Source organism: Suncus etruscus, chromosome 15 (assembly GCF_024139225.1).
Source record: "Suncus etruscus isolate mSunEtr1 chromosome 15, mSunEtr1.pri.cur, whole genome shotgun sequence".
Lineage (NCBI taxonomy): Eukaryota > Metazoa > Chordata > Mammalia > Eulipotyphla > Soricidae > Suncus > Suncus etruscus.
The window spans coordinates 27,708,499-27,731,198 of record NC_064862.1 but is presented as its reverse complement, the minus strand read 5'-3'; the positions used below and the strand labels follow the sequence as shown (position 1 = coordinate 27,731,198).

Here is a 22,700-nt window from a genome sequence, read left to right as displayed (position 1 = left end):
TATTAATAATATTTAATTTATTTTATTTTATTTTTTGCCACACCAAACAGTGTTCAAGGGCTACTCTGGCTTGGTGCCAAGGGGTTTTGGAGGTGTTTGCACCTGGGGATTGTACTGAAGGCAAAGCAAGTTCTCTACAGCTGAGCTATGTGCTGGGCCTCACAGAACTCGAATGGTTTTTTTCCTCCCACTTACTACCTTTAGGTAGTGGTTTTTAGGTTAGGATATACAGTTTTGTTGTGTGTTATTAATACACAGCCTATTTATAGGTGTAGGAGAGAGAGTGCACAATACAAAGAGGCTGATATCTGTAGAACCTTTGCTTCTCATTTTCACAATCTTTTGACAACTGTTATCTCAACTGCTTTGGTGCATGTTTCTGGTTAGAGGGATTTCAGTTTGCTTCTGATTGCTCCCCTTCCATCACAGTTCTCTCTGCTGCTCTATTGAATCATATATATATTTTAAATCTTTATTGTAAAGTAAGATTTATTGCTTTATTGTCAGGAATGCATTATTTCTCTTTGCAAGTAGTTTTTCCTAAGAGGGTTAACATTGAACTAGAAAAAACTGGAATTTTTACTTTTAGGGTCCTGTTAAAGTAATTCTCAAACTGAGGGGCAGGAATCACTTGAGATGTGTGTCCAAAAGGCAAATTCCTGTACCTCACCAACAACTGGTTACTTCTGAAGGCCTAAATAATTTCTAGGCGTTTGCATTTCATAGGAAAATAACTGGAGGTTCTACTGCAATTGGTCAGAAACCAGAGACAGGGTGTTCCATTTTTTTTTTCAGTAACAGCCGCCTGCTCCTCCCCCAACATCTCTCTTCCTCAAGAAATTTGTCGTGCTCGCTTCGGCAGCACATATACTAAAATTGGAACGATACAGAGAAGATTAGCATGGCCCCTGCGCAAGGATGACACGCAAATTCGTGAAGCGTTCCAACTTTACCTTGTCCTCTTTCTTTGCATCTTTTGTTCTCATAATTCAAAATAAAAAAATTAATAAAAAAAAAAAGAACAAGGAGAAACAAACAGACCACCAAAATGTAAGCTGAGATAAGCGGTGCCAGGGAAGGGGACTGTCTGGTGTGAAGTAAAATTAAAAAAAAAAAAAAAAAGAAATTTGTCAAATTTCCTGATCTCTTACTCTTGATGTGACTTTATTGTTTGGATAAGCATGTCTTTGTATACACATTTAAGTTCAGAATTATGAGATGAGAGCATACTGGATTTATGGTAGGTCTTAAATCCAGTGATGGGTATCCTTATAAGAGAAAGAAAAAGAAGAGTTGAAAATCTGTGAGGTTTTGTCTTGTGGTGTCAGGGATGGAACCCAGGGCTTCACACATACAAGGCAAGTACTCTTCCTCTGAGCCAACCCCGAAGGGAAAGGGAGAGTTGAAGCAGAAACACAGAGGAGAAAGACAAGTAGATACTGAATCAGATATTGGAATTATGGAGCTGAGCTCAAGCTTAGGGCCATAGGAAGTCAAAAGAGAAAAGGAATTAGGAACTTTTATTTTCTTTTGAGGGAATAGATCCCTGCTGATACCTTAATTTTGAACTCAGAACTGTGTGAGAAAAACGTTTGTATGCTTTTAAATTTGTGGTAACTTCTAAAGCTTCCTCAGGGAATAAGTACATATGCAGCCTATTCAAGAGTTAGTAACTTTCGGGGCCAGAGAGATAGCATGGAGGTAAGGCGTTTGCCTTTCATGAAGAAGGTTGGTGGTTCAAATTCCAGCATCCCATATGGTCCCCGAGCCTGCCAGGAGTGATTTCTGAGTATAGAGCCAGTAGTAACCCCTGAGCGCTGCCTGGTGTGAGCCAAAAACAAAAGCAAAAAAAAAAAAAAAAAAGAGTAACTTCCATTTTTGTACATATGTCCTACTTTATACTTGCTCTAAGTAACTAAATTCTTTGTTCACTGAATTAGCACCTTTTGCCACTGATTTTTTTTTTTTTAGCAAATGATACAATTCTGTATTGTGATCTATTTCAACTTTCTTTGTTTTAGAAGTTATATTTTCTCAGATCCTTCATATAACCTGTGATTTCCTGTCAAGTAGTTAGTGATTATTTGAAAATTAGCTGTTTGGTTACTCATCAGATCTGGACAACTTATTTTTGGTCAAAGGTTTCTACTAGTGCTCATCTAAACAACAAATACTTAGCACTTTGTTCTAAATAAATATTAGCATCATAACCATCCTAATTCTTCAGAAAGGTGAAATCTCTTCAAGAGCTAATGCTCTCAGGCTTAGCTCAGCTCTCAAAGAACATTTACCAACATGTCATTGGTGCGGTGCCCTGCATGCTTCTGCTGTATACTGAAACCAAAAGAGAATCAGAAACAAAAATCACCGGTGGGACAGTTATTGGACCATTGCTTCAGTCTTCTCTCCCTTTTGATGACTCCAAGCAGGGGTGATAAAAAACATTCCTTAAACTAGGACTGGTTCTAGGTCTTGAGCAACTCCAGTGACCCTCATGAAATAAAAAAGCATCTTGTCTCTTGAACGCAACAAGCCTTTTAGTTCAGAGTCTCAAACTCAAATTGTAGTCAGGGCAAAAGTTTAACAGAAAAGTGTGATGCAAGTAGGAATGAGGTGAAAAGTTGTGGGGACTTGAGGCAAACTGAAAATGAGGCCTTCTCTGAAGGAGCCCCTGGTACTCAGCTCCAGTACAAACTGCAAACTGGCCATGTCTGCACACAGCACCCTAACTGTATACCCATGCATGGGTTAAGTGCATGCACATATTGTGTGTACGTGTGAGGTAATATTTTTTCACGTGTGTGTGTAGTGTAGTGTGTGTGTGTGTGTGTGTGTGTGTGTGTGTGTGTGTGTGTGACATCTATTGGTCCTCAGGAGCTATTGGGAACTAAACCCAAGATCTCGCACATAGAAGGAAAGTGCTCGGGGCCGGGTAGGTGGCGCTGGAGGTAAGGTGTCTGCCTTGCAAGCGCTAGCCAAGGAAGGACCGCGGTTCGATCCCCCGGCGTCCCATATGGTTCCCCCAAGCCAGGGGCGATTTCTGAGCACATAGCCAGGAGTAACCCCTGAGCATCAAACGGGTGTGGCCCCAAAACCAAAAAAAAAAAAAAAAAAAAAAAAAAAAAGAAGGAAAGTGCTCTACTAACATCCTAACCCCACACACCTTATTTTATTCATTCTCCCAAGAAGCTAACAGCCTATTTATAGCAACAAAATATCATAAAGTAAGACATCTAAGAAGAAAGTATAATTGTCACTCTTAATAAATAGGCCCAGGCCTCTCAAACTTTAATGATCTTTTTATTGTTTGGTGGGGACTTGTGCAGGGACTATTTTGTGAAACTGCTCAAGAATGACTGCTGTCGGTACTTGGGAACTAGGCAATTTGGGGGATCACATACAAAGCAAGCATGTTACCTCCTGTAGTGTCTCTTCAATCCTGCTTGTCAAATTTTAACGTACACAGGAAATTCCTAGCAGTCTTGTAAAATGCAGATTTTGTTTGTTTTTTTGGGGGCCACTCCCAGCAGTACTCAGGGGTTACTCCTGGCAGGCTCAGGGGACCATATGGGATGCCGGGGATTGAACCTGGGTAGACCTCATATAAGACAAACACCCTACCTGCTGTGCTATCATTCTGGCCTTCTAAAACTGTAGATTTTTATTCAGTAAATTAAGAGTGGAGTCTGAGATCCTGCACTGTAACTAGCTTTCAGGTGAGATAGACAATGCTACTGGTGCCAGGACTACATTGAGTATAAAGGGGCTCATGGGGGTCACCTGGAGGGCATGTGAAGCTAATTCCCAGAGAAAATCTAATTCAGGGAGGTCTGAGGTATATTCTCAAAAATTTTTTGGAGTGGGGGTTTGTTTTGTGATACCAGACATGGGCTCCTGTACTGTCCAAATTTTTTAAATTATTGTTTTGGCATCAAACTATGTTTTTATTTCAGTTTAGTATGTCAGTTCAAATAAATTATGACTCAATAGAATTTTCATTTGTTTGTTTTGCTCAGTAACCTCTGAGCACCGGCCCGGTATGGCCCAACCTCACCCCACCCCCCCCCCCAAAAAAAAAAAGATTTTCAGAAAGGTAAGTACGGTACCTTTTTTTGTTTTTGAGGGGTTTTTGTTTGGTGGTGGTGGTTATGTGTTTTTTGTTAAAGCTCTAAATAGTGCTCAGGAGATATAGGGCCATTCTTGGCAATACCTGGCCAACAAGGTTGGATAGTTATTTTATTTATTTATTTATTTATTTATTTATTTATTTATTTATTTATTTATTTTTGGATTTGGACTACATCTGGCAGCAGCACTCAAAGGTTATTCCCAGCTCTATGCTCAGAAATCACTCCTTGTAGGCTCAGGGCACCATATGGGATGCCAGGGATCAAACTCGAGTCTATCCTCGGTTGGCTGCATGTAAGGCAAACACCCTACTGGCTGTGCTATTTTGGGCAGTTAAATGGTCTGGTCTAACTCCTTTTCAAGTCCCAGCACTAACTATAGTGCCCCAGGCACCACTAAAAGTGACCCTTGAACACAGAGCTAGAAGTAAGTACAACTGTGTATGACCCCAAAACAGAAACAAATATTGACAGCAGTTACTTCCCTCAGTACTGAGCCATGAATTGAGTGAGGTGGAAATAAACACTCCAGAGGTTTAAATTGAGCATCTTAATACATTGATCATCTCATTAACTGGCTGCTGCTGATGCAAAATAGAACTACCCTAAACTAAGGGTAGTTGGTTGCATCTAGAGGGCTGTTACCTGAAGTTGTAGCCAGGATAAAAGGACTCCTTGGTGTTTTTGTCGTCAAGGCGACGGAAACTGTATTTTGGACGGCACCTATGGAACCATTTGTCAAGGTTGCAATCCCAGTAGATTTCAATGCCCATGATTCCTCCCTGGGGAAGACAATCAGAAACAATCTCTAACTTGCTGGACGTGGATAACACAGCACTAGACATCTTGCATAGCAATGATCATTGAAGTAGAGGTTATATTTCAGAGGAAATGACTAAAGACTGAGAGCCATGAGTATAAGCCTGACTCACACAAGCATTCGTGTGGTAGCTGCACATCTTTTCTCTACCCCTCCTGCTACCATTAAATTGATTTTTTTAAAGGCATGACTCCCTACAAATTTCTTTCATAATAAAACACCCTTTATTGCAAACACTCCCCTTACAAATGAAGTTTAAACTTGCTAACTAGGATTCGAAAGTGCTCCAGTACATCTTTTCTACTTTATCTCCCAATGCTCCTTTAAAGAAGGCTCTTGTTCTTTTTTGTTAAAAAAACAAACAAACAAACAAAAAAAACAAACAAACAAATTGCTGGGCCCGGAGAGATAGCACAGCGGTATTTGCCTTGCAAGCAGCCGATCCAGGACCAAAGGTGGTTGGTTCGAATCCCGGTGTCCCATATGGTCCCCCGTGCCTGCCAGGAGCTATTTCTGAGCAGACAGCCAGGAGTGATCCCTGAGCAATGCCGGGTGTGGCCCAAAAAACAAAAACAAAACAAAACAAAACAAAAACAAAAAAACAAAAAACATAACAAATTGCTGGCACCAGAGAGGTGGCACAGTGGTAGGGAGTTTGCCTTGCACGTGGCTGACCCAGGACGGACGTGGGGTTGATCCCCGGCATTCCATATGATCCCCTAAGCCAGGAGCAATTTCTGAGCGCATAGCCAAGAGTAACCCCTGAGCGTCACTGGGTATGGCCCAAAAAACAAAAATTGCTTAGGGGCTGGAGCAATAGCACAGCAGTAGGGTATTTGCCTTGCATTGCGGCCAATCCCCAAGGACCTCAGTTTGATTCTGGCAACCCATATGGTCCCCTGAGCCTACCAGGGGCGATTTCTGAGTGCAGACCCAGGAATGACCCCTGAGCACCTCCGGGTGTGACCCCAAAACAAACAAACAAAATTGCTTAAACATTTTTTTTTATTTTTGGTTTTTGGGTCACACCTGGCGTTGCTCAGGGGTTACTCCTGGCTGTCTGCTCAGAAATAGCTCCTGGCAGGCACGGGGGACCATATGGGACACCGGGATTCGAACCAACCACCTTTGGTACTGGATCGGCTGCTTGCAAGGCAAACATCGCTGTGCTATCTCTCCAGGCCCTGCTTAAACATTTTGTTATTAAATACATATGCAATCTTGCCCTAATGTACAATTCAAGAATTCTTTTTTTTTTTTTTTTTTTTTGGTTTTTGGGCCACACCCTGTGAGGCTCAGGGGTTACTCCTGGCTATGCGCTCAGAAGTTGATCCTGGCTTCTTGGGGGACCATATGGGACGCCGGGGGATCGAACCGCGGTCCGTCCTAGGCTAGCGCAGGCAAGGCAGGCACCTTACCTCCAGCGCCACCGCCCGGCCCCACAATTCAAGAATTCTTAATTAGTCAAATATATGGCCCATGCCAATAAATTTTCCAATATTATCATTACCCTTCTAGTAAACCCTTTAAGCTTTTTCTTTCCTCTCAGACCTAGGCAACTGGTAATATACTTTCTCTTTAGAGCTTTTCTTCTTTCTTTCTTTCTTTTTCTTTTTCTTTCTTTCTTTCTTTCTTTCTTTCTTTCTTTCTTTCTTTCTTTCTTTCTTTCTTTCTTTCTTTCTTTCTTTCTTTCTTTCTTTCTTTCTTTCTTTCTTTCTTTCTTTTTCTCTCTCTCTTTCTTTCTTTCTTTCTTTCTTTCTCTTTCTCTCCTTCCTTCCTTCCTTCCTTCCTTCCTTCCTTCCTTCCTTCCTTCCTTCCTTCCTTCCTTCCTCCCTCCCTCCCTCCCTCCCTCCCTCCTTCCTTCCTTCCTTCCTTCCTTCCTATCTTTCTTTCTTTCTTTCTTTCTTTCTTTCTTTCTTTCCTTCTTTCCTTCTTTCTTTCTTTCTTTCTTTCTTTCTTTCTTTCTTTCTTTTCTTTCTTTCTTTCTTTCTTTCTCTTTCTCTCCTTCCTTCCTCCTTCCTTCCTTCCTTCCTTCCTTCCTTCCTTCCTTCCTTTCCTTCCTTCCTTCCTTCCTTCCTTCCTTCCTTCCTTCCTTCCTTCCTTCCTTCCTTCCTTCCTTCCTTCCTTCCTTCCTTCCTTCCTTCCTTCCATGTTTGGGCCACACCCAGTGACACTCAGGAGTTACTCTTCTGGCTATGCACTCAAAATTCCTCCTGGCTCGGGGAACCATATGGGACACCGGGGATTGAACTGAGGTTGGTCCTGGTCAGCGGTGTGCAAGGCAAACACCTTACTGCTGCGCTATTATTCTGGCCCCTAGAGTTCTTATTTTCAACTTTCCTATGAATGAAACCAATTAACTTGTGACCTTTTATATTTTGTTTTATAAATATAACTGTTTTTACAAAGCTTATCCATGTTGTGGCATGTATCAGAACTTCATTCCTTTTTGTAGTAAAACTATATTCCATTGCATAGCTACTACATTTTATCCATTCATCAAAAAATAAACAATTGAGTTGTTTTCAGTGTTTGGCTAGTATTACAGTACTACTGTGAATGTTTATCTACAAGTGTTTGTATGTACATATATTGTCTCTCAGGTATACAATTCTACTGAGAACTTCTTGAAATTTTAAATATTGGGCCTTGTCCTTTTCTTTCATCTACCTGTCTTTCTGCTGCTTTATTCTCCACACATCTTCCTCATTGCTCAGCCACCTCTGTCTTTATTTAAAGGCCTTTTCTCTTCTGATATTTTATATTTTTTTCAGACAACTGTGCTCAGTACTGATACTGGCTAAGCCTTCAGAGATCATTCCTGGGCATGCTAAGGGAACAATTTGGGTCTAAATTTACCTGGATTCACTGCATATAAGGCAAACGTCTATCCACTGTCTTATGTCTCTAGCCCCTCCTTTGAACTTTAAGAGAATCTCTTAATCTCTTATTCTTAATCTTTCTTCTTCCAACATTTTCCCTAGTTCTATCATATTTAATTGAGTCTTAGATACTATTGCTTGTAAGATATTTTTATATTCCTTTAAGAAAAGATACCTTAAATTAAACTATATTCATTCATTAAAAGCACTTTCAGATTTCAGAACTACTAAAATGTGAAAAAATTATTTTGAATCAATGAAATATGATACTTCAAAATAGTTATTATATATGGAAGCCTTTATAATATTTCTCTATAAAATCCTTATCTTTGCCTGTTGTCCCACCTACAACCTTCCAGGTGGGGGCGCTTTGAGAGCTTAATAAATAGTTTTCGAGCGAGGTGCTCATGGTCTTTTTGGGCAGCTAACTAGCGGGCTCTGGGTTTTTGGAGCTGCTAGCAGGCTGACAAAGGATTTTGCGTCCGACCTTCTTGCCTTTTTACCCTCCTGTCTGTGTGGATTATTTGCTGCGGATAAATATTCCCAAGATCTCTTCCCCTTCCTAGTGGATAAGGGAATGGGAATCAATTTCTCTTTCTGGGTGCTCTTAATGATCCATCGATAACCAGTCTAGGAGAAAATCTGACACAGCAATAGTATACTAGATGCTGAGCCATAGAGTTGAATAGCAAGCAGTCTCTGACTTGAAGAAAAGGGGTATAAACAGAATAATTAAAAATGCCATTTAGGGACCCGGAGAGATAGCACAGCGATGTTTGCCTTGCAAGCAGCCGATCCAGGACCTTAGGTGGTTGGTTCAAATCCTGGTGTCCCATATGGTCCCCCGTGCCTGCCAGGAGCTATTTCTGATCAGACAGCCAGGAGTAGCCCCTGAGCACCGCGGGGTGTGGCCCAAAACAAACAAACAAACAAAAAAATGCCATTTAGGAGCTGGAGAGATAGCACAGCGGTAGGGCATTTGCCTTGCATGCAGAAGGACCGTGGTTCAAATTCCAGCATCCCATATGTTCCCCCAGCCTGCCAGGGTCGATTTCTGAGCATAGAACCAGGGGTAACCCCTTAGGGCTGCCGGGTGTGACCCCAAAACCAAATCAAACCAAAACAAAAATGCCATTTACTGGCCAGACACTATGTCCACAATGTGCTGAAATGAATAGTTAATGTTTTTTTCATTCAGTATTCAATTTTTTCTTCTGGAAAAATAACTAGAATTTCTTTTTTTATTTGTTTTTGAGCCACACCCGGCAGTGCTCAAGGGTTACTCCTGGTTCTCTGCTCAGAAGTTGCTTCTGGCAGGCTCAGCGGACAATATGGGATGCTGAGGATCAAAACCAAGTCTGTCCCAGGTGGGTCACGTGCAAGGCAATTATGCCTTACTGCTGTGCTATCACTCTGGCCCTAGTAACTAAATTTCTTTTGGAAAATCTCTCAACTCTCAGTGGTTTGAATACATCCCTTTTCATGTCTTCAGAAATGAACTCTAGACCCAGACTGTGCTACTCAAAATGTGCGTCTCTTTGGACCTGGAAATTTGTTTAGATCTAGATAGGTACAGGTCAAGACTGAACACTAAGAGTCCTCCCTGAGTTTTTGCCATATTCTTTAGAACAGAGTTCTCTTGGCTGTGACCTCTAGCTGGATAGTGAAAAATCTAAAGCAAAGTTGTTCATTAAAAGTTTCTGTAAGGATGGAAATAATCTAATTCATGTTGTATAGTCCAGTAGCCATTGGATATTGAGTACTTGAAATGTAACTATTAAAACAAAGAAAATGAACTTTTTGTTTTGCTTTGTCTTTTTTTAAGGCCACACCCGGTTTATTCAGGGAGGCTCTGCACTCAGGTATCTCTCCTGCCAGGGCTCAGTGAACATATGGGATGCTGGGGATTAAACCTGGGTAGGCCAAGTGCAAGGCAAACACCCTACATGCTGTATTATTGCTCTGGCCCCAAAGAAAACCCAATTTTATTTAATTATAATAAATTTGAGGGACTGGTATATATCATATTATAAACACAGTCCTAGACCTTTGGTGGCTTTGCCTCAGAATTACACCAACGTTATGGAAATAATCAAGAGATGAGGGGGCTGGATAGATAGCATTGGAGATAGAGTGTTTGCCTTGCATGCAGAAGGACGGGTGGTTCAAATCCTGGCATCCCATATGTCCCCCGAGCCTGCCAGGAGCGATTTCTGAGTGTAGAGCCAGGAGTAACTCCTGAACACTGCTGGGTGTGACCCAAAAAGACCGAAAAAAAAAAAAAAAGAGAGATGAGAAAAGTCAGATTCCTAAATATATAAATTGACCTGAATGCAGTTACCACATCCTCCATTCACTCAATATTTATTTATTCTTTTTTTTGTTTTTTTTTTTTTTTTTTGTTTTTGGGTTACACCCAGCCGCGCTCAGGGGTTACTCCTGGCTCTATGCTCAGAAGTTGCTCCTGGCAGGCTAAGGGGACCATATGAGATGCCGGGACCTTCTGCATGCAAGGCAAATGCTTTACCTTCATGCTATCTCTCCAGCCCCATTCTGTGTTAATTGTGAATTATATCAGAGAATGCTAGCTGCTATCATTAAAAATAAACTTGAGAAAGACTCTAAAGCATGCTGGAAAGTAGTCATAATGAATATAGCAATAAGGGGAAGCTTCACTGAGCTTATATTTAAGTAAATATTGGAAGTAAGTGAGGGAGATGTTTAATGCTATGTTTGGAGCAAGACTTTCAGGTAGAGGGAATGAACAGTCAGAGAAAACTCTCCAGGTATCAAATCCAGTTACCTTGGATTTACTAGAGATTCTTCCTCTTACCCCACTAATATGGCATCTTTTTCTGATTAAACCTGCTTTGGTTTCTCTTATTTGTTTTCCAAAATACTTTTAATTAATTTTTCCCTTGAGTTGGATTTCTATAACTTGCAATGAGAGGAGATCAGGACTAATTCAAGTATGGTAGTGAATAACACAATAGGCCTCAAATACAAATGCTCCAAAGATCTCCAAATATGCTACCTTAGATGACAAGAGAGACTTTACAAATATGAATAAATTAAGGATCTTTTTTTTTTTTTTTTGGTTTTTGGGCCACACCCAGTGATGATCGGGGGTTACTCCTGGCTATCTGCTCAGAAATAGCTCCTGGCAGGCACCAGGAGCCATATGGGACGCCAGGATTTGAACCAACCACCTTAGGTCCTGAATTGGCTGCTTGCAAGGCAAATGCCGCTGTGCTATCTCTCCGGCCCCTAAATTAAGGATTTTGAGATGGGGATTATTCTGATGGTTCTAAATTCTTCCTCTGATAATGATTGATGCTAGCAACAGATGGTATTTGACAGAAAATAAGGAGTCAGAGTGACCTTAAGCAAGATAAAGTGCTCTGGCTTCAAAGAGGGCTAGGGAGCTGTGAGCCAGGCCAGAAATGCTGCTTTAGTGGATGGGAAAAGCCAGAAAATGGATTTTCCTGTAGAGTCTCTGGAAGGAGTATCCCTGTTCTTCTCTTCATTTTGGATTTCAGACTTCCAGATGTATTTAAAAAAAAGTTTGCTGTTTAAAGCTACCAAGTTTGTATAAATTTGTTCCTTAACTCACTGGGACTAATTAATACACCAAAAATCTTAGTCACAGGGTTGTTGTTATGCTATAAGGGAATAATACAGGAAAAGTCCTTGTACCATGATTGGGTTAATAAAAGTTATAGTAATATTATAGTAACAAGATAATAATAATAATAATATAGGTATAATAGAATAATAATATAGCTATAGTAATAAGAACCACTGACCCAGCCCAGCCTTTTGGCCATTTACCATTCTCTATTCCTTGACACCTCCTTCCATATTTCGCTATACAAAGAAGATGCCACCAACCTGAATTGCTACTTCTGAAAAATTATCGCCTGTTTCTTGGAAGATATCTCCTAGTCGAAAAACAGGGCACTGTGGATCCCGAGTCTTGTGAAAGGTACAAGTAATGTTTAAGCCTGGAAAGATGTTTCTCCTGCACAATAAAAAGAAAAACAAACATCATCATTGAAAAAATGGCTTCTTGTCTCAGAGGGGGCAGGAAGGAATGAAGGGAGGGAGGAAAAAAGGGAGGGAAGAGAGAGAAAGAGAGATACTCTTCTTTCCTTTTCATAGCAGCATGCCACTAAAGTTTCTGTGTTCCATGAGGGCTCCCAGTGTCTTCCACTTAGTGAGATTCACATCCTTGTTCGCTTCTACACTATAAAGTATTAACCTGGGTGACCCATATCTTAATAGTATAAGAAATGGTGTGTCACTTCCAAGATCAAGTTAAAGAAGATTATAGCTTCTTTCTCAGTTACTAGCTGGCATGCTTCCTCTCTGCCTCTCTCAATTGCTATGTTCTAAAGACCCCAAGAAGTCCTAGGGGTAAGGAACTGAGCCCTCTTAACACTAGTATGTTAGTGAGCTCAGAAGATTCTTGAGCCTAAAGATGACTGCAATTCCCCCTGACTGCCACAAGAGAGACCCTGAAAACAAGTGAAATTATCCCTAAGTTCCTAACCCACAAAAGCCACATGAGCTAAGTGTCCATTGTTTTAAGTTTCCAAGTGTTGAGGTCATTTAATGTCCAGAAGTAGTTAACTAATACAGTCAACATTCTGGGCACTTACGTGGTATAGTTGTGGCCAGGAAAGTCAATATTATTCTTTATGAGGACAGTGAAGTTTTCAGCTACGTTCAAAAGTGCAGGCCTGGGAAAGAGAATATAAGATGGGGATTAGTGACTACAGGGAACAAGGTATTCAATGGGCCTCTGGAGCCAGAGGCTCTTGTTTCTTGCTTAGATTACTATAATGAGTGCAGAAAAATACAATCTTGTGGGTCAAGCTTTCCAAACTTCTCTAGGAAGGATTTCTTCCTTCTTAAAATACCATACTTCTGGGACCGGCGAAATAGCATGGAGGTAAGGCATTTGCTTTTCATACAGAATGTCATTGGTTCGAATCCCGGCATCCCATATGGTCCCCCGAGCCTGCCAGGGGCTATTTCTGAGTGTGGAGCCAGTAGTAACCCCTGAGCGCTGCCAAGTGTGACCCAAAAACCAAAAAAATACCATACTTCTATGTTATAGTTAAATGTGTTTTGTTGTTATTGTTGTTGTTGTTGTTATATATGGGGTTTTGTTGTTGTTTTTGATCTGGTAGTGCTTAGGGTTACTCCTGACTCTGCACCCAGGAATTACTCCTGCCAGGTTCAAGGGACCATATGGGAGGCTGGGGACCTAACCTGGGTTAGCTTCATGTAAGGCAAGAGCCTTAGCACTCCAGCTCCCATTATATATGTTTGAGTATGTAAATTAGTGTCACAACAAATGTTTAACAACCATTGTTTTCAGGAAAATAAAAGATCCTTCTATGTAGTATTTACTGGTTATTATATAAATATTACCACCTTAGCTTATTTTGAGCCACCAATGGGACATCCCTGAGCTTGGAATGGGGAGGGATTGGGCATTATTAGTTCAAAACCAGTGCATGCCAACTTCCATGTGCCCGTTTGTCTCTTTCCCCATAGTGTAAGCATCCCTATAGAGCTGAGGAAATACTTCTCTCATATGACCATCCCCAATCTTTTGCACAGGTCACACATATATGATTGATTTTCTAAGTCTCTCTCTAGAGTAGCATAAAATTCCCCAAGAAGTAGAGGAACCCAAAATTGAAGCTGTAGTAAAGTTCACCCATCATCCATTCATTCAAGAAGCAATTATACGATGGGAATGTTACACTGGTGAAGGGGGGTGTTCTTTACATGACTACAATCATATTTGTAATCCTGGTGTTTAAATAAAGATATTTAAAAAAGAAGCAATTATACTAGGTATTCTATCTCTCTGACCACTGAGAATATAGTGCTAAACATGTGAGTTGTGTGGTTGACAGCCTGCAAAGATAGAGAGGTACTGTTTCTACCCTGTTGTTGTCTGGTATGCCTCAAACTAGGGATAGAATTCTCAGTACACTGAGTTTTGCCTGTTTCACACTCCTTGCCATTTGGGCAAGACAATTCACCCTTTGAGTGAAGTCAGGTTGCTTCAACTCTAAGCTTGAGGGCTGGGTGGGAATAAGTCCATCTCTTCTCCTAGATTTCAGCTACTAGGGTGGGGTTACTCCTGCCTCTGCGCTCAGAAATCGCTCCTGGCTTGGAGGACCATATAGGACACTGGGGGATTTATCCTAGGGTCAGCCACGTGCAAGGCAAACGCTCTACCACTGCGCCACGGCTCTGGCCCCAAGAGAGAGTTTTTGTTTGTTCATTTGGTTGTTGTTGGTTTTTTTTTTTTTTTTGGCCACACCCGTTTGACGCTCAAGGGTTACTCCTAGCTATGCACTCAGAAATCACTTCTGGCTTGGGAGAATCATATGGGACACAGGAGGATCGAACCACGGTCCGTCCTAGGCTAGCGCTTGCAAGGCAGACACCTTACCTCTAGTGCCACTGCTCTGGCCCCAAGAGAGTCTTAATGACATTATTTGGCCTGTATTATACCATGCCTGAAAACAGTACTTTCCATTTCCTCTTTTATAAAAGTCAAAAATACAAGCCTGGGGCCGGAGAGATAGCATGGAGGTAAGGTGTTTGCCTTGCAACCAGAAGGTCGGTGGTTTGAATCCCAGCATCCCATATGGTCCCCTGAGTCTGCCCGGAGTGATTTCTGAGCATAGAGCCAGGAGTAACCCCTGAGCGCTGCCGGGTGTGACCCAAAAACCAAAAAGCAAAACAAAACAAAAAAACAAAAAATACAAGTCAATAAATAGCATTCTTTTTCCCCCCTGCAGTCGGGTAAGTCATATTGCTGTCAATTGTATAAGGAAAAACATGTTTTTTTTTTTTTTTTTTGGTTTTTGGTTTTTGGGTCACACCCTGTGACGCTCAGGGGTTACTCCTGGCTATGTGCTCAGAAGTCACTCCTGGCTTGGGGGACCATATGGGACGCCGGGGGATCGAACCGTGGTCCATCCAAGGCTAGCGCAGGCAAGGCAGGCACCTTACCTCTAGCGCCACCGCCCAGCCCCCAAAACATGTATTTTATTACAAATACTTTCTATGATATATAGATTTGTTTCATTATTTTAGCAACTAGCATAGCCCTCCCTGGACCACCAGTGTGCTTGACAGGAAGGTCTCCAAGCCAGTAAGACCCAGGACTTTGCCGGACTGAGTTGAGAAGGGAAGCCGGAACAGTACCCAGTAAAGCCTCTTCTCTGGCCACCGAGAGTAAACACATCTGTTTTCCCCCAACACACACGCACACCACTACCCAACCCTCCCACTCACCGAGGGGGCTCTTGTACTGTCTCAGTGGGACACCAAGCGGAGACTTCACAGGTCTTCTGAGTCCCTTTATACACTACACACTTTCCCGTCTGGATTCCTGTGGGGCTCAGAGGTGGTGGAGCACAGTTGTAAAAGGCCATGGGAGCAGGATCTCTCGGAAGGCGCATAACTCAGTCCCAGCAAGACACTTGGCTTTCCATGGCAAGCTAGATTTTCTTGACACCACCCGCCCACCCACCAAGTCACTACAAGCACCATGTCGAATGGTAAAGCTTAAAAAATGGATCAGAGGGACACACAAAGACCACAGATGTCACTGGCTCTTCTAGTTCCTTTGCCAGAGAAGATGTCTGAGATGGAAGATACATTTTGGGGCATATATTTTTGCCTGGTATAAATGGACTAGAACCCATTGCAGCTACTCTGTTGGAGTAATTGGTTCTTCAGGATAATTCAGGATAATTCTACTTTGCTTGTGCTAGGTTCCCCAGGGGCAGTCCTTGCCCCTGTTCCTCACCCAAGGGGGTGGTTCTACTCTTCCCAATAAAGACCTTGGGTCAGAGAGACTTCTTCCGGTTTTAGTCAAACAGCTAGCCTGTGGTATAAAAGATACCTATGGGTATCTTTTGTCTGCTGCCAGTTAGTTGTGGTAGAAGTTCCTGAACCTTGTGTGGATTATTTCCTGTAGATTATTTCCTGGCTTGCTTCCAGACCTGCGTTCCCCAATCCTTCCAGGACTGGGGCGTAAGACTTCCACTACTCCTCTCTATGGATGCACAGTTTGTACCAGGGTTGTATACGGAATAAACAAGGTATATCTTCCTGAAGCCACAGGGCACTAACAGATTTCCTAAAGGGAAAGGTCAATCAGTAAATAGTTAAGTCATATTAAAATGATCCCCAGATCAGCTCAAATTTAATGAATTGCGGAATAGTATGTAACACCTCTAAGTGCTGGAGAGGTAGCGTGGGATTAAGGTGCCTTGCATGTTGCCAACCCCGTGACAGTTTCTGATACCACATGGTCCATCAAGCACCAGATTTTAATCGTCCAGAGTCTTTGGGATGGACCCCGAGCCTCCTGAGCACTTGGAAGGTCCCTCCACTCCTACTTTCACACCATAAAAAGCTTTTGCATTCCTATGATGTCTTTGGATGTGTTATAAACACAGGTGTGGTGGGTTTATTATTATTTTTTCATTTATTGGATTTGTTTGTTTGGCACCACACCCAGTGGCTCACACAAGAGTGCTCAGAGACTATTCCTGGTCTTTTGCTCAGGAGTGATCCTTTGTGGGGGTTGGATTACCATAATCATTAGACCAGGGTCAGTCACATGCCAAGCAAGAGTCTTAACCCCAGTATTATCTCTCCAGCCCTTTTTTGAGTTTCAGTTTGGTTTTGGTTTTAGGGCTGTGCCTGGTGTTATTCAGTGCATAATCCTGGCTCTGTGCTGAGGAATCATTTCTGACAGGATTTGAGGTATCATACATGATGCCAGAATCAAACTCAGGCTGACTATGTGCAAATCAAGTACTTTACCTACTATTCTATTTCTCTGACCCTTCATCCTTTTAAAAATAATGGTAATCAGTCAAGTCTTTTGTGTAGCCTGATGCTGGCTGTAGCTGCTCGGATGAGTAGTGGCTTAAAAAAAGAAGTAATCAGGGTCTGAAGAGATAGCACAGTGTAGGATGTTTGCCTTGCACGCGGCCAACCCAGGACCGATTGTGGTTCGATTCCAGCATCCCATATGGTCCCCTGAGCCTGCCAGGGCTGATTTCTGAGAGTAGAGCCAGGAGTAACCCCTAAGTGTTGCCGGATGTGACCCCCCCCAAAAAAAGTAATCATTTTAATTACTATATAAATTTATTATTATCATTTTTTGTTTTTTGTTTTTTTTGACCCTCAGGGGTTACTCCTGGCTATGCGCTCAGAAATCGCTCCTGGCTTGGGGGGACCATATGGGACGCCGGGGGATCGAACGCAGTCCGTCCTACCCTCCTGCTTGCAAGGCAGACACCTTACCTCTAGTGCCACCTTTCCGGCCCCTATTATCTTTTTTTTTTTTGGGGGGGGGGGTTTGGGCCACACCCGGTAACACTCAGGGGTTACTCCTGGCTATGTGCTCAGAAGTTGCTCCTGGCTTGGGGGACCATATGGGACACCGGGGGATCGAACTGCAGTCCGTCCAAGGCTAGCGCAGGCAAGGCAGGCACCTTACCTTCAGCGCCACCGCCCGACCCCCCTATTATCTTTTTAAGTTCAAATAAGAGCTATAGAAATTCTATGGTTATTAAGGTATTTTGGAGTATAAATTCATATTCCCTAAGTTCTAGGAAATTTAAGAGGGAGAACTTAATCATATGATGCTATGGGCGCTTTGCTCTTTCTATCACTGAGAATCCAGAAAGTCCTTTTTCTGTGGGGTCTGAAGAAGCTGTTCTGCCTAAGAAACTAGAGTCACATTCAGAGTCAGTGGCTGTTTCATGGGGAAAGATTCAGACTTTCCCGAGGCTAGTGAGAGTAGGAGAAAGCAGGTGAGAGCCAGCAGCTAAAGTTCTGAACCAAGCATTGTGAATTGCACTAAGATTCCTGACCATCCATGCCAAGGTTCCTGGAAAAGAGAATGTACCTTTGCTCTGTGGGTCCATCCAGCCCTTTTTGCAATTCCGATCAGTGTTACAGATGGTCCTACGGGAGGGTTGCTGCAGAGAGAATAGACAGGGAGGGGATGGTAAGCATTGTGTATATCCTTGGCAGAAAGCAAATGTCCGTGTGGTGGGAATGCCCCTCATTTATTGTTACTAAGTACCTTAAATGTTACTGTGAAAGATTTGTAATTCACTTTGCTCACAATAAAAATAAAAAATAAACTTGTGGGGCCGGGTAGGTGGCGCTGGAGGTAAGGTGTCTGCCTTGCAAGCGCTAGCCAAGGAAGGACCGCGGTTCGATCCCCCGGCGTCCCATATGGTCCACCCAAGCCAGGGGCGATTTCTGAGCACATAGCCAGGAGTAACCCCTGAGCGTCAAACGGGTGTGGCCCAAAAACCAAAAAAAAAAAAAAATAAAAAAAATAAACTTGTACAGAAATACCCAAAGCAACGTTATTCATAGTAGCCAAAAGATAGAAATACTAATGAGGGCCCAGAGAGATAGCACAGCGGCTTTTGCCTTGCAAGCAGCCGATCCAGGACCAAAGGTGGTTGGTTCGAATCCCGGTGTCCTATATGGTCCCCCATGCCTGCCAGGAGCTATTTCTGAGCAGACAGCCAGGAGTAACTCCTGAGCATCACCGGGTGTGGCCCAAAAACAAACAAACAAACAAACAAAAATAAGAAATACTAATGAATGAATGGACAAACTGTAGTGCATTCATATAATATTATTTAGGGGACGGAGAGATAGCATGGCAGTAGGGCGCTTGCCTTACATGCAAAAGGATGGTGGTTTGAGTCCCAGCATCCCATATGGTCCCCCTGAGCCTGCCAGGAGTGATTTCTGAGCAGAGAGCCAGGAGTAACCCCTGAGCACTGCCAGGTGTGACCCAAAAACCAAAAACCAAAAAAATTATTTAGCCATAAAAAGGGAAGTGGGCCAGACAGATAGCTTAAAGTTCTGTAGTATATATCTTACATGCTTGAGGCCCCACATTTGATCTCCAGAGCTACATGTTTCCCCATACCAGGCATAACTATGACCCGAGAACTACTGAACCCAAGTAACATTACATCACATTGAACCTTCAGGCCCATATAGCCAGTGTGAATATTATTGGGAGTGGGCCCTAGGCCCCCTGAGTTTTTTGAGAGTCCCCACTCCCATGGGAATAAAATGCTGATTTGTGCTATCTGACTAAAGCTTGAAAATTGATGTTATGTGGAAGAAACCAGACACTGAAGGTCTATATTGTATAATTCTCGTTCTGGAAATGTCCAGAAGAGGTAAATTCATAGTTTGTAAAGAGTATTTCTTTGCAAAGGAGAGATTAAATGTTTTAAAATTATAAAGCAATGGTGGGAGCACAACTTTGTAAATATACTAAAAACCACTGGACTCAATACTTTAAAGTGATGGGTTTTGTGGCATGTGAATAAAATAAATAAATAAATAAATAAATAAATAAATGAAATAAATGAAAATATAAAAGGGTGAATGTCAAAGCAATCAGGGGTCATTGCCAGTATGGCATGTAGGGTGGAAAGCAGGTGGCCTGATGCTAGCAGGACAAAAAACAAGCAGACAAGAACAAGGACTCAGCTGGAAATGTGGAAACACGGGACACTAGCCAAGCACTTTCTCCTGGCTTGAAAAATTTGGGGCAGCTGGTCTCAGGGCTGAGGACATAATAAGGAAATGAGGTGACTGGCTTATACTTGTTCAATTGCTCCTTTTCTATGAAGCAGACTTCAAGCAGTCTAAGGGAAGCCAGAACATAATTTACGTGTGAAAATAGCCTGTTCTGTGCAATTTGTGACTTTCACAGAAATTCAGGGCTGGGATTCGAGTATACCCATCTTGAGCCAGCCATCACTGCTTCATTTTCTAGTTGGGTGACTTTGCCCAAGTCGTTTCACTTCTCTAATCCTCAGTATTTTTTCTCTGTAAGAGGATGAACAGATTTGTCATATGTTTGTTCAGTCTGAGTTAATATTAAAATAAGATTTTGAGCACAAAAATCTTTCCTCATTGAACATGTTCTTCTAGTTTAAAATCTCTCTACATTCTCTTTCTTCCCAGGTTACCTTTCCCTGTCACCCAGCATGTCCTTCCTTAGTTTCTTTCTTTGTGACTCCCAACTGGAGCCCTTTGATTATTAAACCTTGGTCATATCTTTGTTTTTTGTTTTTGGGTCACACTCGGCGGTGCTCAGGGGTTACTCCTGGCTGTCTGCTCAGAAATAGCTCCTGGCAGGCACGGGGACCCTATGGGACACTGGGATTCGAACCAATCACCTTTGGTCCTGGATTGGCTGCTTGCAAGGCAAACGCCACTGTGCTATCTCTCCGGGCCCTTGGTCATAATCTTTGTAACTTGAGTGCCTGATACATAGTAACCTTTTGGGGGGCAGTGTTTGGGTTTTTGGTCACACTCTGGGTGCTCAGGGCCTGGATGGATGCTTGCAAGGCAAATGCCCTACTGCTGTGCTATCTCTCTGGTCTCTACATAGTATATCTTGATAAGTGGGAAATAAATGACCACTTACTCTGACTTATGGAAGTCTAAGTTATTTTTATTTTCAGCTGGAAGGAAATCTCAGGAAAGAAAATAAACCAACTATTTTGCGTCTCAGAATTTATTAAAAATATTTCTTTTCATCTCCTTTTATGTGGGGATTAATGATGGGCCAAAATTCTCTTTCAGTCTTGCCCCATCTCATCCTCCTTTGTGGCATAGCTGCCTCTGCAAATGGATAACCAGAAGGGAGCAAGGGTAATGCTGTCAAGCTTCAAGTCTAAGCTTGGATGGTCTAGAACAGGGGTCCTCAAACTTTTTAAACAGGGGGCCAGTTCACTGTCCTTCAGACTGTTGGAGGGCCAGATTATAGTAAAAACAAAAATTATGAACAAATTTCTATTCACACTGCATATATCTTATTTAGAAGTGAAGAAACAAAATGGGAATAAATACAATATGTGGCCCACGGGCCATAGTTTGAAGACCCCTGGTCTAGAAGTTTCTTTTGGTTTGGGGATACTTAAGCTGCTATCAGAAATGTTGGAGATTATACTGAGAGACTATGCAAGAAGAAGAAGCCTTGAGAATTTGGGAAAAGGAGAAGGTAGTCAGTCATTCCAGCATTTCAATTCAGTCTCCAGTGGTGCCAAACTTAGCTGCCATCTAACTGAATGAAACCCAGAAAAGATTTTGTTGAACAAGAATAGTTGAACAAGCCATCTGTATTCAGTTAACTGTAAGAGTGAACAAAATGCTTTGTACTTTAGTCTGTTTGCCACAACAGATAACTAAATTTGTAGAGCAAATATCTTTCATTTCAACATTAATGGGGCTTGGCATATGACATGACATTTATTCAGACTTTATTCTTAACTTTCAGCTCATATCAGAGTTTGTGAGGGTGGATGTCAGTTTGAATGTGGTATTAAATCAATTCGAAATATCTTGAGGCATAGTTCAAAATCCCAAAATCGAATATACTACTTTCGGTGTGTGGGGGGGTGGTACCTCCATGGAGCCCTTTGCTTTCTTTTTCTCTTTTTTCCTTTCCTTTTTTTTTTTTTTTTTTTTTTTTTTTTTGGTTTTGGGTTTTGGGTCACACCCAGTAGCATTCAGGGGTTACTCCTGGCTCTGCGCTCAGAAATTGCTTCTGACAGGCTCAGGGGACCATAGGGGATGCTGGGATTTAAACCACCTCATCTGTCCTGGATAGGTTGTGTGCAAGGCAAACACCCTACTACTGTGCTATCTCTCTGGCCCCTGCCATTTGATTTCTAACCAGTCTTAGTGATGTCTCAATGTAGAAGAATTAACTTGTCATTAAACTCAGGATAGCTCTTTTTTTTTTTTTCCCCAGTGCTTTTGATGTTCTCTGCCTTATTTGCAGCCTGTTCTTTCATTTATTTCAACTCCTAAGACAAGGTTTGATTAGGACTCCTTTGGAGATAAACTCATCAAGGTACTGAGGTGAAGTTCCCCTAACCAGAGTCACAAAGTTAGTAAGTCAGGTTTTGATCTGTAGCATCCCAGCTTTGTCATTCCTTTCTTTCTTTTCCTTCCTTCCTTCCTTCCTTCCTTCCTTCCTTCCTTCCTTCCTTCCTTCCTTCCTTCCTTCCTTCCTTCCTTCCTTCCTTCCTTCCTTCCTTCCTTCCTCCCTCCCTCCCTCCCTCCCTCCCTCCCTCCCTCCCTCCCTCCCTCCCTCCCTCCTTCCTTCCTTCCTTCCTTCCTTCCTTCCTTCCTTCCTTCCTTCCTTCCTTCCTTCCTTCCTTCCTTCCTTCCTTCCTTTCTTTCTTTTTGGGCCACATGGGGTGACGCTCAGGGGTTACTCCTGGCTCTGCGTTCAGAAATTACTCCTGGCTTGGGGGACCACATGGGATGCTGGGGATGGAACCGTGATTCGTCCTGGGTCAGTCGCATGCAAGGCAAATGCACTACCACTGTGCTATCACTCCAGTCCCTCTAACTCTTTTTTTTCCCCTAACTCTTTCTTTTAAATATCAATAACTTGAAAAGTACCAGTGAGAAGGGCCCTGGGAGCAGAATGTGGTGTAGAGATGATTGAAGTATGGACCATAAGAGAAGGAGAAGAAAGTCTGTCAGATGGTGTTTGTGAGTACTTCATTAGAGTAGCAGGGACATTTAAGAGAAGACAGGGACAAAATTAACTTAGGTCTTTAAAAAAAAAAACTGAAGTAGACACTGAGGAAGGTTAGCTTAATTCCAAATTTGGTTAGAAATGACTGCAAAGGCTGTGTTAAGAGAGGTCATATCTACACTGAGCTCTCAGATACCAGAAATCTAGACTTTGTCACCACCAGAGTGTCACCAACAGCTCATGAGCGAGACCTACAGGTCAGGTCTGGT

At 42.3% G+C, this 22,700-nt stretch overlaps 1 protein-coding gene and 1 non-coding gene across 2 annotated transcripts in view; one reads left to right on the top strand and one right to left on the bottom strand.

Moving 5' to 3' along the window:
• The window catches only part of P2RX7 (purinergic receptor P2X 7), a 55,815-nt gene that overhangs the window by 16,773 nt on the left and 16,342 nt on the right, over positions 1-22,700 (bottom strand). Inside the window, exons 4-8 of the mRNA XM_049788900.1 lie at positions 17,794-17,866; positions 15,159-15,255; positions 12,491-12,571; positions 11,721-11,850; positions 4,773-4,909 (exon numbers count right to left, since the gene is read on the bottom strand). Of these exons, the coding sequence (XP_049644857.1) occupies positions 4,773-4,909; positions 11,721-11,850; positions 12,491-12,571; positions 15,159-15,255; positions 17,794-17,866 (518 nt within the window). The remainder of the gene's footprint in view (positions 1-4,772; positions 4,910-11,720; positions 11,851-12,490; positions 12,572-15,158; positions 15,256-17,793; positions 17,867-22,700) is intronic.
• Positions 847-953, top strand: LOC126031577 (U6 spliceosomal RNA). The gene has a single exon (XR_007503410.1). It is a non-coding gene; the product is annotated as a U6 spliceosomal RNA (small nuclear RNA).